General features: G+C 34.9%; 1 protein-coding gene across 1 annotated transcript in view; it reads right to left on the bottom strand.

Annotated features, from left to right (window-relative positions):
• Window positions 1–2,178: 2,178 nt before the first annotated feature.
• Window positions 2,179–16,560, bottom strand: part of HERC4 (HECT and RLD domain containing E3 ubiquitin protein ligase 4) — a 112,125-nt gene continuing 97,743 nt past the window's right edge. The window contains exons 21-26 of the mRNA XM_081105049.1: window positions 16,160–16,326; window positions 15,470–15,536; window positions 13,019–13,101; window positions 8,846–9,029; window positions 3,477–3,579; window positions 2,179–2,836 (exon numbers count right to left, since the gene is read on the bottom strand). Of these exons, the coding sequence (XP_080961175.1) occupies window positions 2,628–2,836; window positions 3,477–3,579; window positions 8,846–9,029; window positions 13,019–13,101; window positions 15,470–15,536; window positions 16,160–16,326 (813 nt within the window). The 3' untranslated portion in view covers window positions 2,179–2,627. The remainder of the gene's footprint in view (window positions 2,837–3,476; window positions 3,580–8,845; window positions 9,030–13,018; window positions 13,102–15,469; window positions 15,537–16,159; window positions 16,327–16,560) is intronic.

The following is a 16,560-nucleotide window of genomic DNA, read 5'->3' as shown; positions in this document are numbered from 1 at the left end:
CTGTCACTGGCATTTTAATTTTCTACCATGAATATCCATGTTAATGTTACTGTGTCTGCAGAAACAGGAAAAGAATATCAGACTTACCCAAATTAAGCTTGTAGAGTTGTGTTCCCAGATAAGATGTCAGGTGTCCTTGTTAAAATATTTGTTCAAGCCCTAGCTGGTTTGGCTCAATGAAGAGAGCGCCAGCTAGTGGACTGAAGGATCTCCGGTTTGATTCCAGTCAAGGGCACATGCCCAGGTTGTAGGCTTGATCCCCAGTGTGGGGCATGCAGGAGGCGGCTGGCCAGTGATTCTCATCACTGATGTTTCCATCTCTCTTCCTCCCTGAGATCAATAAAAATATATTTTAAAATCCTATATAATAAAACCCTAATATGGAAATCGACTGAACGGCAGAACAATCTGTCAGTATGACATGCACTACCAGGGGGCAGGCGCTCAATGCAGGAGCTACCCTTGGTGGTCAGTGCGCTTCCACTGGGGGAGCGCCAGGCTCACAGCTGGTGAGTGCAGAGGCGGTGGTGGAGCCTCTCCCGCCTCCACGATGGGCGATAAGGAGGGGTCCCGGACTGAGAGAAGGTGCAGGCTGGGCTGAGGGACACCCTCGAATGCACGAATTTCGTTCACTGGGCCTCTAGTCTATATAAAAGCCTAAGCAACTGTTACAGTGGAACGACCAGAATGACTGGTTGCAATGATGTGCACTGACCACCCGGGGGCAGGAGCTGCCCCTGGTGGTCAATGCGCTCCCACAAGAGAGCGCCACTAAGCCAGAAGCCGGACTCACGGCTGGCGAGCGTAATGGTGGTGGTGGGAGCCTCTCCTGCCTCCATGGCAGCACTAAAGAGCAAGGGGTCCTGAACTCTGAGAGGGTGAAGGCCAGGCTGAGGGACCCTCCCTCCCCCAGTGCAAGTGTGTGTGTGTGTGTGTGTGTGTGTGTGTGTATTTGTTCAATGAATTCTATCTATTGCTCCTAAGTGGCTATTTCACAGATTAGCTTCACAGCATATATGTTTTTGATATGAATAATCACTACCCTCAAGTAATAGATGCACAGGGAAACTGTATGATATCAGGTACATGGAATGATTTTCAGAGGGAAGAATGCAATTTTGAGGAACATCATCTTAGGTGAAAATATTGTTTTTAAGGCTTCTATCTTCATAAAAAGACACCTATAACCACGAGAAGTTTTTATATTAAACTACTGAAAAGTACAAGTCCACAATCTCTTCTCCAAAAATCCTGGGCTCATTTGCATTTTGGAATTATGGGTTGGAGGCAGCATGTAAATAAAACAATAAACACATTAATATTGCCACAATAAAATGTACAAAAAGTCCCATTTGATACCTGCCATAAATAGCCTCAACAATTCAGATCGGGTTTTGCTGCAAAATGAGATAAGCAAGTTTTTTCAGAGTTGTTTTAGATTTTTGAGTTACAGCTATAAGACTTGGGGCCTCTGTAAGACAAATTTGATGGAAATGGGAACAATCCAAAATTTAAGAGACCTTCCCTGAGACATTACTTTTCTTGAAGAATTTTGAATCTTATATGAGAACCACTGAAAATTTAAATATTAAACCAATAAATCTTTATTATTTGAACAGTTTTCATGGCATATTTTTATAAATTTAAAAAATAAATATTTGCATTATAGCTGAAAGTCACAAGTGTTGCATCAACTGTTACAATTTAATGACAGGAGATAACTAAGCAACAGCACCATAAAACTAAGATTTGTTTCTTAAAAATTCAAGGAAATAGTTCTAAAGCACTGAAAAATCCAGCCTGCAGCATCAATAGTTTTGGAAACTATAATTCAGTGATTGGTTCTCATAGTAGCCAATGTTTCTATTTCTGGCACCTGTAGTACAAAGTTCTTCCATTACTAAACATTAAGCTTTCTGATAATCCCATTTATCAGTGGCATCTCAAGATTCACAAAAGGAAAGAACTATAAGTTATTTAGATAATTCCTACCCATAATTTAAGTTTGCACAAGGACATGTATTCTAGCCAAAAAAACCAAAAACAGAAACAAAAACCACAAAAAAACGTGTTTTCACCATGCTAATTTCTGCTTTTTAAGTTCTTAGAATAAGATTTAAATTTTAATTTTTAACCTTTAAAAGTCATCTCAGTTCAATTATAACCATAGAAACTGTATTGGTATCAGAACATAACTATTTTATTACAAAACTTAACATTATTTACAAAATGAAAAAATAATCAAATGACTATTGCAGGCCAAAGTTAAAGGTTTTTTACCCAGTGATTCAAGAAAATTCAAGCAACATTTCCATGCACACACACATCAGATCATTTGTGAAATATGCAAACAAACTCTTAAAATTCATGTTAGTAAAACTACAATGTATTCACAATACTTGTATGTTTATTGGAAGATGGTCAAAAAATCCATAGTTCTGTACATTAAGTTCAGTATTAACAGTTTGTACTTTTCCTTTAATATTTTTTGGCTTTCATAAATACTAATAGCATTGAACATTTTGCAAGATTATAGTAACTCCCTCTGTCACCTTGCTGAATTCATCATAAGAAAAACACAATTAGTTTAATGCTTTTGCAGTAAACAGAATAGTTATAACGCCAAGTTATATTAAACTGAAACCTTCATTGTGATCAATAGCTTGGATCAGTTTAGAGCGTAGAGTTTCTTTTTCTGTATATTTTGGAAGATCTAGAAGATTAAAGCAGGTATGGGAAACTGGGAGATACTCCTCACCACCTCCTGTTGACTGGATGACTAGTTTTAGACTCTTCATACCAAGAATAGGAATCCGATCACTACCTGTCAAAAATACTGCCAAGAAAAAAAATCATTCAGCCAACCACTTTTATCAAAACCAATATAGGTTATCAAGTTATTTTCTATAGGCACTATAGCAAACCTTTATATTAACATTTGCTCAAATATGGAAGTCCATCGCCAGAATATGTGTGAGCATGATATTTGAGACATAAGATAATTACACATCAATATAATTATAATATATTTTCTTTGAAAGTATAATCTTAATTATTAGCACACAGGAGAAGCTTAATAAATGTTTGATGAACAAATGACTATTGTCCCTGACAAAAACATTAGGGAGCCCTTCTTTTGGTAATAGCCATTTAAGACTAGTTTCTACAGAAATTCCCAACGTTTTGGGGCAGAAGCAAAAAGAAAATGAAGACTCAACAAAGAAGAGACCTTTTTCTAAAATAAATTACAACCCTAATTTACTATAATCAGTATTATAGTTGTTTTCATTTGAAAGAACCAATTCCATTTTGGAGACAAATTGAATTTAACTTTCAAATAAGAAAACATATGTAATAAATAGGACCTTGGAACAATACTATAAAAAAAATAACAAAAGTGAAGCAATCTCCCATTAAATAAGTTTAATAATTAGATTACATTCTCATAAAATATAGAACAAGTTAGAAATACTTACACAGAAATAGTTTTTTCTTTTCCAATGGCAATTCATGAAATACTTCCCAAAATATTTTTATTGTAGGATGTTCTGCCCAATACTCCCCTTTGTATTCTGTATTCTAGAAAACAAACAAAAAAACCCCTATTAATATGGAGGGATATTGGTTTTTTCTTGAATCTGAAAAATTGGCTTTACTTCCTTAGCACAGAAAGGTTGTTCAGGAGTTTGAAACTCATGTGTTTCAGCTGATCACCTTTATTTCCTGGGCACTTTGTAATTTGGAACTATTAATTCCAGGGGAAAGAGAAGAAAATATGTATGAATCGACAGAAATGTTGATTCCACCACTTCAAAGAGCATGATAGGATTGTAATACCTCCAAAAGTATCTAAAGGATAAACTAGAATTGCTAAAATGTTAACGGATTATTAAAGTTCAACATGGAATTAATTACCTGCGATAAATATAAAACTTCTGTATTAATGAACAGAAGTTAAATTAATTATTTTCTAACTTTCCTGGAAAAAAAAAAAAAAGGCACTAAAAACAAAACACTAATAACTTTCTGCGTAGTCAGTTTCCAAGATGACCTCTCCCTGATCTCTGCCACCTGCACGGAATAGGCCTGACCCCTGTAATCATTAGGATATTGCAGATATGAGGCTGGATTATGAAAAATTCTGACTCCAGCCTTGCCTTTTTGATCACCCACCAACTGGGAGAGCCAGTTGCCATTTCATAAGGACAATCAAATAGCCCTATGGAGAGGTTCCTGGTAAGACACTGGGCTTTTGGCCAAACAGCCACATCAGTGAGCTATCTTGAAAGGGAAACTCTATCCAGCGGTTCTCAACCTGTGGGTCGCGAACAATGAAAATACATCCTGCATATCAGATATTTACATTACGATTCATAACAGTAGCAAAAATTACAGTTATGAAGTAGCAACGAAAATAATTTTATGGTTGGGGGTCACTACAACATAAAGAACTGTATTAAAGGGTCGCAGCATTAGGAAGGTTGAGAACCACTCCTTAAGCCTTCAGATGGCTGAAGCACCAGTCAATTCAGATGGCTAAAGCAGTTACTATATTAACCTATTGGAATACAACTCCCAAGAGACCTCTGAGCTAAAGCCATCCAGCTAAGCTATCCCTAAATTCCTGAACCACAGAAACTGTATGAGACAATAAATATTCATTCTGATTTTTAAGCCACTAAGTTTTGGGGTAATTTGCAGTAACTTCCACCTTAAAAAATGTTAGCACTAAGAAAAAAAAGAGTGATAAGAGAGAATTAAATCTTCACTGTGAAGTGTGTTTTTTTAAATCCAGCCATAGCTGCTTTAACTTTTAGTTCTTAGCAAGAACCTTTCAGTATCAGGGCCTTTGGACACACGGGTCCCTCAGCCTAGACCACTTATATACACCCTTCTTTTTTCTTTAATTCATCAAGGCTAATTTCTATTTATCCTTTGGGACTCATATTAAATGTCACCCAATTCATTCAAATATTTAATGAGATTTAGTCAAAGTTTGGGGCAGTGGGGAAAGTGCAGTGAACCAAGTCCATACCTTTTGAAAATTACTACTACTAAGAGGCTTTTCCAGATTTGTGTAGCCTCAGCTAGGCTCCTTATATACCACCCCACTAAATTCTCTTCCTTTGCATCCATCATAGTTTAATTAATGTCTAGGGCCCTTATTAGAAGGCAAAGACTATAAATACTGCTGTCTCCTTAATCTCTTGTGAAGTATTAGGCATCCAGCAATGGCCCAATAAATATTTACTAATGGACTTCTTGAATTTTGGTCTCTTTTTGTAGCTAATCATAGTTCAATGACTGTATTCTTAAAATCTACAAAATATTTGCTAGTAATTTGCAGAAATTTAATTTGGAGAAAATAGCTTGAATTCCAGCAGTTACTATACTAACCCATTTGAATTAAATTCTGTGAGCTTGTTAGTGGGGAATAAAAGGAAGATGGCTCAAGTTATTCCTTTTTTCTGAAACCTCTAGGTGGTTCTGGGGAAATGCGTAGAGCCCTGATGAAGAAGGAGCATTTAAAGTCATAAATCATGCTGAAACCGGTTTGGCTCAGTGGATAGAGCTTCGACCTGCAGACTGAAAGGTCCCAGGTTCGATTCCGGTCAAGGGCATGTACCTGGGTTGTGGACACATCCCCAGTAGGAGATGTGCAGGAGGCAGCTGATCGATGTTGCTCTCTCATCGATGTTTCTAACTATCTCTCTCCCTTCCTCTCTGTAAAAAATCAATAAAATATATTTAAAAAAAATAAAATAAAGTCACAAATCATAATCACTAAAATTATAATAAATCAGATACACAATGGAAAAAACCAAAGTATATACTAAGTATAAGCACACTAAAATATACTAAAAAATTACTGTCTTAATGAATGCTCTGTCAATTATATCTTCAGGCAAGGTTTTAAGTAGTTACTGAGTGCTAGGCTTTGGAAATACACAGGAACAAAGACAAAAACCCTGCCTTTATGCTGTTTACATTGTAGTGAGGGAAAAGAGAGACAGACAGTGAAGACAATTAAGTAAAATTTGAAAATTAAAAATAGAGAGGGGGTTGGAGGATTAGTGAAAAAGGTGAAGGGATTGAGAAGTACAAATTAATGGTCACAAAATGTTCATGGGAATGGGAAGCACAGCATGGGAAAATAGCCAATAACATTGCAATAATGTACGGTGCAGGTGGATACTGCAAATATTGAAAGGGACCATTTTGTTTAACCACTATGCTGTACCTGAAACTAATACAAAATAATACTGACTGTCAATTGTAATTGGGGGGGGGGGGGGGAAAGCAGGGAGACAGAATGTATGTGTGCATACCCTATTTTAGGTTGTTATCCAGTGAAGGTCTCTAAAGACATAAAGTGAGAGCCAGACCATTTGGACTTAACATGATGAAGAGAGTCCCAGGCACATAGAATAGCAAATAGAAAGGCTCCAAGACTGGTGTGTTCCTGAGGGCTCTAAGTTCAGCAGAGGCCAATAAGGGTAAAGCAGGGTAAATGAAAGGAAGAATGAAGGGAGATGAGGCAAGAACAAACTGTATGATCTAAAGCAGGGGTGGGCAAACTTTTTGACTCGAGGGCCACAATGGGTTCTTAAACTGGACCGGAGGGCCGGAACAAAAGCATGGATGGAGTGTTTGTGTGAACTAATATAAATTCAAAGTAAACATCATTACATAAAAGGGTACGGTCTTTTTTTTTAGTTTTATTCATTTCAAATGGGCCGTAGTTTGCCCACGGCTGATCTAAAGTGTGGTGAGAAGCTATTATATTGTTTTCATTTTAGAGTGATTGCAGGTGGGGTCCATGTTCACTGGGGTCTCCTTACAGTATATTTTTCTTCGTTTTAGCAGATCCATTACCCTCCAAAAGAAACCTTCAATCTCCTTTCTGGGGATTTAGGCCTGGGTCCCACCTTCTGAATGCCATCCTTAGTTCTATCTAATCCCTCAGATTTTCAAGCTTCTCTCAGGAGCTGTATTTTGTTGGGTAGAAGAGGGGACGTGAAAGGTCTAATAATTCCTTAAATTAGCTTAAAGTAATTCTATTGCTTTTAGCCCAACCCCACATCCCTGCCAGTAGAGTAACACGAAATAACAATTCCTGAGCCTTTCAGAGATTCTAGGCCCATTTTATGTCTTTATACCTTCTTAGAGATCTTCACTGGATAACAACCTAAAATAGGGTATGCACACGTACATTCTGTCTCCCTAGAATCTAGGGTGTGAAATGAGTTGCCTCTTGATAAAACCTGTTCCTCCAGAGCAGCGATTCTCAACCTGTGGGTCGTGACCCCTTTGGAGGAGGGGGGGCGGAGGTCGAACGACCCTTTCACAAGGGTCGCCTAAATACATCCTGCATATCAGATATTTACATTATGATTCATAACAGTAGCAAGTTACAGTTATGAAGTAGCAACGAAAATAATTTTATGGTTGGGGGTCACCACAACATGAGGAACTGTATTAAAGGGTCGCGGCATTAGGAAGGTTGAGAACCACTGCTCCAGAGGCTTAAAATTCAATTTTCTTTGCGTTGAGTCACTCATAAATGCAACTACCTACTTTCCATCTTCTAAAACTTTTTCTCTTGTTCATCGTTTTGTTTATTGTTTTGTTTTTGGTCTGTGTATTTCTATTTCTATTCCTTTATTGTCATTCTAGTGAGATTTTGGGAGAGGGCAAAGACAGACATGTTTATACCATTATGTTTAACCAGAAGTCCTAAATTATGTTTTTAATGAAAAAATTGTATTTTCTAAATTATTACCCTGTAAGATTTGATTTTTTCTGGTGCATACATAGTTTTATGACTTTTAAACACATATATACATTATTCATGTAACCATTAGGATTTTGAAGAGTTCCATCATCCCAAAGAACTCTTTTGTGCTACCTCTCAGCAGTTACACACTCCTTCCATCCCTAGCCTCTGTTCACCATAGCTTTGAATTTTCAAGAGTGTCATATAAATGGAATCAAACGGCATGCAATCCTTTGAGACTGGCTGCTTTCACTCAATGTAAGGATCTGAGAGTCATCCCAGGTGTTGCATGCATCAATAGATCATTCTTTTTTATTGCTGAAGAGTATTCTACTGTATTGATGTACCAGTTGGTTTATCCATTCAGCCACTGAAGAACATCTGGGTTATTTCCCGTTTTTGTTTGAAGATTTTTAAAAACGTTAAAAATATTGTGGTAAAATACACAAAACATAAAGCTTATTATCTTCACCCTTTACAGTTCAGTGGTATTAAGTACATTCATACTCTTGCACAACCATCAACACCATCCATCTCCAAACCTCTTTTCATCTTGCAAAACTGAAACCGTGTATCCATTAATCAATAACGCCGGCCTTATTCCCCCCATTGTTTATAAATTATTGTGTAAACATAACATAACCCTAGGAATGGAACTGCTCGGTCATGTAGCTAGTGTATATTTTAAATTTATAAGGAAATGCCAAACTTTTTCCAAAGTGGCTATTTCATTTATACTCCCACCAGCAATGTATTTGAGTTTCCAATGCTCTGTATCCTTGTTGTCTTAGTATTGTATTTTTTTAATGTTAGCTATCTAAATGGTTTTAGCTCTATCCAGTCTATCAAATGACATTTTTCTATATGAACACTACCAATACCACAAACATAAAAATGCTATCTAATTCATACACAATTAAAACATACTCATTGTACAGTAAGTGTTTTCCTATAAAAGTGACAGTAACAGTGCAAAATGAAAAACCAAGAGAGGACAAGATTTCCATCAACAAGCCATGTTCCTTCTGTCTTCCCATTCAACAATATCATAGATGTGTTTTCCCCTACCTTTTCTAGTTCCTTCCAATCATAATTTGTATTTCCAATAACCATTGCTTGTAGTTCATTAGGCTGGAAGAGTTGAAGGACTTTTCCTCCACACACTTTATGAAAGCCCGCATGAAAAGCATCAAATAAGGAAGCCACCGATTTATTGAATATGTAATCCACATAAGCATCAACAAACTCCTGCCTAGAAAAAAATCACACATGCAAATATAAAAATCTTTTTTAAATGGAGTATATTGTAGGCTTATTAAAACTTTGAGTGCCTCCTATACTTTTGCTATTTATCTGTAACTAGAGGCCCGATGCACAAAGATTCGTGCAAGAATGGGACTTCCTTCCCCTGGCTGCTGGCACCGCCTTTGCTCCGGCCCAGAGCCACCTTTCCACACTGCCTAGAGGCCTGGAGTGGCTGGAGAGGTGTCCTGTCCCGCCCCCAGCTGCTCTGTGCCTACGTATGCAAATTAACCCATCTTTGTTGAGTTAATTTGCATACTCACTCCCGATTGGCTGCTGGGCATCATGAAGGTATGGTCATTTTGCATCTTTCTCTTTTATTAGTGTAGATACCGAGTAGGGTTCAAAGGGAATAAAGTCTTTATGGAGAAGTTTATAATTCTTTCTATACAAAAATACGGTATATCTAGGAGTCATGTAGACTTATCTATCATTCACAACCATTCTTGGGCTATTTCTATATGAAACCTGTCATTTCCTAGTAGGAAGAATGATGATGCAAATGGCTATCAAAATACATTTTAAAATAGTAACGAATTATTTATAATATACATGCATCATTCCACAGGTATTCCTAAAAGGAGTGATTCGTTAAATATATTAGGTGATTAAAAAAAGCAAGCTTTAGGATTCAGATTATTTGATAAGATCGTTGTTTTTCCTTGGATTACAATAAATCTGAAACAAAACTTATTTTAAAAGCTAAATTCCAAGAGGGGTAATTATGCAATCTTTTAGGATAATCATTTAAGAAATGCCAAGTGTAGTTTCTTTTCAAAGGTACATATGTGTATACATACACACATACACACACACAACCCTGATGCTTTTTTGGCTGTTATGATACAAAAGGAAACTGTAAAGAAAAAAGGAAGCCTCTTTACCCAGTAATTAGAATTACAATTTTATTTGTTCTGTAAGCCACAAACACTTTATGCAGCTACTATCTGGTCAAATAAATAACAAGAATGGGTACTAAAGGATTTCAATATTTTATACTCTTTTCTTCCAAATTAGAAAGGATGATTCTACAAATGGAAATACTAGTAAATTCAGTCATCTACAGATAATTTTCTTAGAAAATTATAATTCCAAACCGAATTTACAAAGAGAAAAAAAGGTTAAATGAGACTATTGTAAAGTATAAAATATAACATAGGTTCTAATAAGAAGAAACATAATTTTGTAATGCATAATTTTATAATTTACCTAATTAGAAAGCAAATTTATCTATACTAGTTAAGTCTCTTAAAAGTCCCTTAAGCAAAAAAGGCTAGATTGCTTTATGCACAAATAACATTTTTGTCTCTAACAGTTTCATTATGTAAGTAGGGCTGGTAGTACAAGGGTCAACATTCTTTAAATTATTTCTAAAGTCAATAATCTATGTGAAATAATATTTTTTAGAAACTTAAAGAATTAGTTCAACAATAGAAACTTTAAAAGCATTAAAAAATCTAAGTTTTTCAAAAGCAAGATTTAAAAAAAAAAATAGCATAGAAAGACCTGTTTTTTCACAATATATTAGAAACAGCTTCACTGTTATCAAAGACATACACAAAGTTAAAAGTGTCAAACACTAATAATTCTAACAGCCAACATTTACTGAGCACATACATGTGCTAGGTACCATTTTAATAAGCCTGTTGAAATTACTGCCTCATTTAATCCTCAAAATAACTCCATGCAGTAGGTACAATTTACCATCCCATTTTACAGAAAAGGAGACTGAGGCACAGAGACATCAACTAGTTTACTTAAATTTACACAGCTTTAAGGAGCAGAATCAGTATTATAATCATTGGGATGAAGTCCCTGGCAACAGCCATTAAGCTAGTTTATCTAAAGAATTGGAATAAGAGAATAAGGCAGTTCTCTGTCTTACACTTTTCCACCAGAAACTCCTGCCATTCAAAGGCAACTATTTGTTATCGCCTTGCTATTCCTCCTGGTATTTATCTTCATCCTTCAACAACATAGTTCTATTGTTATTTCTTGACTTTTAATTTTAAATATTATCTAAAGAACTGAATATCTATTGTGAAAGGTAAGGACTCACCTTTTATATAATTGTCCTACTCTCACTTTGCCTCCCAGGATATTCCCATTATAACAATTTTGGGTTTAATTTTCATTGTTAACATTTTTATGATTTAAATATTATTCATAATTAAGCTACAGAATATTCTATGGTTACTTTTCTTAAAAAGAACTTTTGTTTCCCTTAGTTTGCTACTTCATCCCCAACTTCAACAGAATTGTCAACCTCCTTTTTATTTCATTCAAATATATTAGGTAGCATCAGTTGCACTTTTCTCCTGAAGCCCTCCATCCTCTTGATCTAACCCAGATCGGGTACTCCTTCTGCACAAGGAATCCTCTTTGCCTCTATCCTATATTGGATTCTATTTTGGGGGATCCTATGTTTTCCTCTTTCTTGGTTTAACTGCTTGTTTTGGTAGAACACATCCTTCAGTAACTTCCTGAGAAAAAGGCAGTGGAAGGAAATGCTCTGAGACTCTGCATGTATGAAAATGTTTTTATACACCCACACATGCTTGATAGTTTCAATATAGAATTCTAAGTTAAAAATAATTTTCTTCCACAATTTTGATCTTCTAGCTTCAGTATCATTCATTAGAAGTAGATTATTCTGACCCTAGTAAGTTTGGCTCAGGGGATACAGCTTTGGCCTGTGGACAGAAGGGTCCCTGGTTAAAGGCATGTACCTCTCAACTGCAAGCTTGATCCCTGGCCCTGGTTGGGGGGCCTGCGGGAGGCAACAAATCAATGTGTCTCTTCCACATGAATGTTTCTCTCTCTGTCTCTCTCTCTCCCTTCTACTCTAAAAATCAATGGAAAAATATCCTAGGGTGAGGATTAACAAAAAACAACAAAAAAGTAGATTATTCTGACTCTTTAATTCTTTGTATATGGTTTGCTTTTTTTTTTTTCTTTTCTGGAAGGGTTTTAGGGCCCCTTTTATTCCAGAATTTTGAAATTTCTTGTATTTTGTCCTGGTATGTGTCTTTTTTTCATTTCCACACTTTCAATCTTAACAGGCACTACAGTTCTGGGAAGTTTTTTAGTACCATTTCTTTGACAAATTTCATTCTTTCTATTTCTTTTAATTTTTAATAGTATCCTTATGGATGCTACCCTTATAATTTTGAGGATCCTGACTTCACTTTCTTCATCCTGCACTGTTTCTGTTTCCTTAGAATTACTTTCGATCTTTCCGTAAATGTCTACTGACTTTTGGCTATCCATTCACACTTAAAAGTTAGGAAGTTTTACCGGAGAAGAATCCTCCAATGTAGTGTCAAATAGGAAGGAGCTGTAAACTTCCAAACTCCCTGTTTTCAGTTTAGCCACTTGTCCCTGGCTGTATCTAACAGTTCTCAAACCCATAGTACCTTTACTTTAATCTCTCCAGAAGGTAAATTTCCAATCTTCTGCTAAGTCTGGAGAGGGGAAGTTTCTAGGCTACTGGTGTGATAAGGGAAATGGTTTCTGCTGCTTTAACAGCCAATCTATCTGTTTCCAGCATTCCCCTAAACCTCATGCACTTTCTAACATTTTTTATTCTCAATTCCAGAGCCTTTATTCTACAATATGAACTGGCTACCTTCTTGGCTCCACCCAGTCTATCTTATGTTATAGCTTTCTCTAGTTGGCTAGTTATCACTGTTTTTTAGCTTCAAAAAATGTGTGCTGTTTTCTGTTATTTCTTCTCTTTGTTGTTGTTTATGATCTTTTTAACCCTTTATTAATATCGTGAAGGGATTTCCGGAGCAAAAGGGAAGTTACTTACTGACCATTAAAAAAGTTAAGTTTTATCTGGGTAAAAACTTAAGGTTGCGTGACATGTTTCTAAATACAGAAAAAAAAGTCTACTAAATCTTATTACTACCACTGATGCTGCTATAATTCACTTACCGATTTTGTTTGTTAACAGCTGTGTCTGCACCATTTAGAACCAGCTCTTTCACTTCTGTTGCACCAAAGTTTTCAACTGTGATCTATTTAAATTTTTAAAAAAAGTGATGTCAGACCCAAAATTTATTAAATTATTTTAATAACCTATTATTATATTCTACCTTTCTCTCATTAAAAATAAGAATTAATAAATTTGAGGTAAAATTCTGCTACCGTAAGCTTATTTGAATTCTGCATAAAGCCACAACTATAAATTTTCATCTTCTCCAGTAGCCTGAAATCCTACCTTGACTAATTATAAATTACCAAGTGTTTGGTTAGTTAATAAGAAACTAAGTATTTATAGTGCATAAAATTTTAGAATGGTCATTACAAGTTACAGTAAAATATTAGAAAGGATGTTTTCCTTGGACAGGAAATAGAATTCAAGTGTCAAAATGCATTCAGTGTAGACCAGCTATGCATTCTTTCCATCTCACATCTGCCTCATTGCTTTCCTGATCATAGGTGGGTCTTCCAGTTATGTCATTAGCTTGAAACTTTTTATTTCTCTTACTAGTCTGCTAACTTTTCTAGAAATGTTACCATTCCCACCTTTGCATCTTTTCTCTTTGATATTCCCTCTTTTTGGAATATTATCCTCTTCTACTAAAACATTTTTTTTCTTTTAGTAACTGTTATCTATAAACACTATAGTGGGAGTGACATGATCAGATAAAAGATAAATAAATTCCTGCTCTGGAGTTTACTACCTAGTAAAGGAGGAGAAATGTGACATGTAAACAACGCATTACAATAAAATAAATGCTATAACAGAGACATGAACAAAATGCTACCAGTCGACAGAGGAAAGAACTTACTTCTATTTGGAGAAGTATGAAAGACCTTGAGGAAGAAATGTCATTTAAAAGCACTTAGAAGAATGAGTAGGGCTCTGAAAAACTGGGAGGGGGTTCGATATCTGACTGAGCACACAGATTGAATAAAAGGACAGAAATGAAAGTAGATATCAAGTTCTGAAAAATGTATGGTACTTAAAAAACAAGATGGAAGGGTGTATGAAAGAAAACTGCAGCATGACAGACCCTGGGTGGAAGAATACAATGACAGTTAGAAATCCAGATCACAAATGTCTTTGAAGCCCGCTCTAAAGCTCTTAGTCTGTAAGCAACTAAGAGCCATCAAAAATCTCTAGGAAAGAAATGGTAGTGGGAGTGTTTGAATTACCATAGTTCTTGAATATACTAAGCATTCATGAACTTAGTGACTAATAAATTAGAAATCAAATTACGTGGAAGACAATGTTTAAGTCAATTGAGATGACCAATAAAGATTCGAAGACAACTAATATACTTATAAGTGAAATAAATGAAAAGGGGAATCAAAATGTCATAGTTACAAAAAAAGTCCAAGGAGGATATTTGTCCTGACAAAAACAATTATTGAAATAAATTGATTTCACCATATATTTACCAATTTGCTTAGAAATGTACCATGAGGCAATTCTTAAAATAAAGAATGGATATATTATTTTCAGAGAGGGCACAATTTTTAAGGGCAAATTTTGTGAGCAGAATATATTGTACCAGCTTTGACCATAAGATCACAATGAGGACTGTTTGGGAGGAAAACAAATATACAAATAAGGTTTTTAAAAAGAAAGAAAACTAAAGGTTTTACCCTTTTCCAAGAGTCTAATTTATAATATTCAAATCATTCCCTTCTGAAGTGTCTCATCATCTTTAGTGATTTTCTCTTCCTTAATTATCAACTAGTCTACTTTTGCCAGATCCTCATTTGTCAATGGTTCTGCATGTTACTGGATGAGTTACTCAACATCTCTTTTGCTAAATTAACACAATTATGCTTCTTTCACATGATTTAGAGTTTCATTTTCCAAATAACATTCCAATGTATTTGTATTTCTATTATGTATGTCAACCAACAGTAAGACAAAATGCGCAAGGATGAATGTTAGTGTGAAGGAATGTCTTGGGTGGAAATTAACCTTTTAAGTGGTAAGTTCGATGATGAATATCTCATGTTACAATAATTTTTGCTTCTCTAAACACTTGTAATTGCAGACTCAAAAATGAGCATTTGAATAAAGAGGACCCCTTGTATTTGTAAAGATCTTTAGCATAATGATAAAGCATGTAGCCTTTGAAATCATAGAGCTGGATATAAACACTATGTCTAACATGTAATGACTATTTTTCAGTTTTCTTCATCTGTAAAATAAGGATAATACCACCAATCTAATAGGATTGTTACAAGGATTAAATGAAATAATGCATGTTCTAGGACTAGCATATAGTTAATGCTCAATAAATGTTAGCTAAAGGGTTCTTTAAGAATTTCATCAATCAAAATAAAGAAACACCATAAGGCACAGCTGTCAAATAAAAGGGATGATGAATAATCAGCCTACCCTGTATTTTTCCATCTTACCGTAAAATTAAGACAAAATGTTTCCTCGACATCATCTTCTGGATAATCCAGTAATTGTTGCATGCTTCTGCAAAACAAAAAATGTTCCTTTTAGGCAAAACATTATTACATATTTTGACAATTTTGCTTATGAGTAAATATATAATTCTCATTCATTTTTGATAAAATCTTTTTAGTAATTTGTACTTTTATATTTGCTTCAGAATGGTGGATGTAAAATAGCAAAAATAAACATTGTTGAAGAAAAAATAATTACTTTTTAATTTTTATCTCTTCTTGGAATACAAAGGTACTCACCTATTTTCAATATGTGTCCTTATTTATATACAATTTTCATTCCATTTTATGTAATAAATAAAAAGAAACTTTACAAATTCTAGCTAGGCATGAAGGTGATCAGAAGTAAAAGTCCAAGTAAATCATTTAACTATTCTAAGGTAACACCTTCCTAAATTTATTATTTGATATTCACAAAGTATTGTTAAGCCAGTAAAAATTTAGCAAATGGCTTTATACATGTTAAGTCTTTCAGGAGAAAATTTTGGATCAAAGTAACAGCTTTTATTAAAGCAGCTTTTGTTTATTTTGAAAATTCAACAAGAATAACAAAACACAATCATTCCTAAAAGGAAAGTTTTCTATACATTCCCTATTTCCTAAGCCCCACCCCTGCCACTTTTTACAACTAACCTCCCAACATCAGGCATTAGTTCTTTCAAATCATCCAGGGATGGCTTCTTTTTCAGCAATTTCTTATATAAAGCCAAAGGAAAATGTAGGTCCACAATTGTAAAATTATAAATAGCTAATCCACAGATAACACCAATCAAATGGAACAAATCACTGTCTTCAAATGTCTAAAAATAAGGAAAAAAGTAAAGACTTGTTCTCTAAGTTAAAAGAGTAATAAATATATTCTGATTACAAAAACAAATACTTAATAGTAGAAAATTTGAAAGATATAGAAAAAAGTAATGAGTAACAATAAAAAAGTTCATTCTCACTCCTATCTCCCTGGGATAAATAAATGACTGTTTGCATTCTTTTGCACATTTCCATTCAATATATTCTCTAAGACAAAATTAAAATCT

This window comes from Myotis nattereri (genome assembly GCF_964212035.1).
Source record: "Myotis nattereri genome assembly, chromosome: 13".
Taxonomy (NCBI): Eukaryota; Metazoa; Chordata; class Mammalia; order Chiroptera; family Vespertilionidae; genus Myotis; species Myotis nattereri.
The sequence above is the reverse complement of the archived record's forward strand: the minus strand, read 5'-3'. Positions and strand labels throughout refer to the sequence as shown.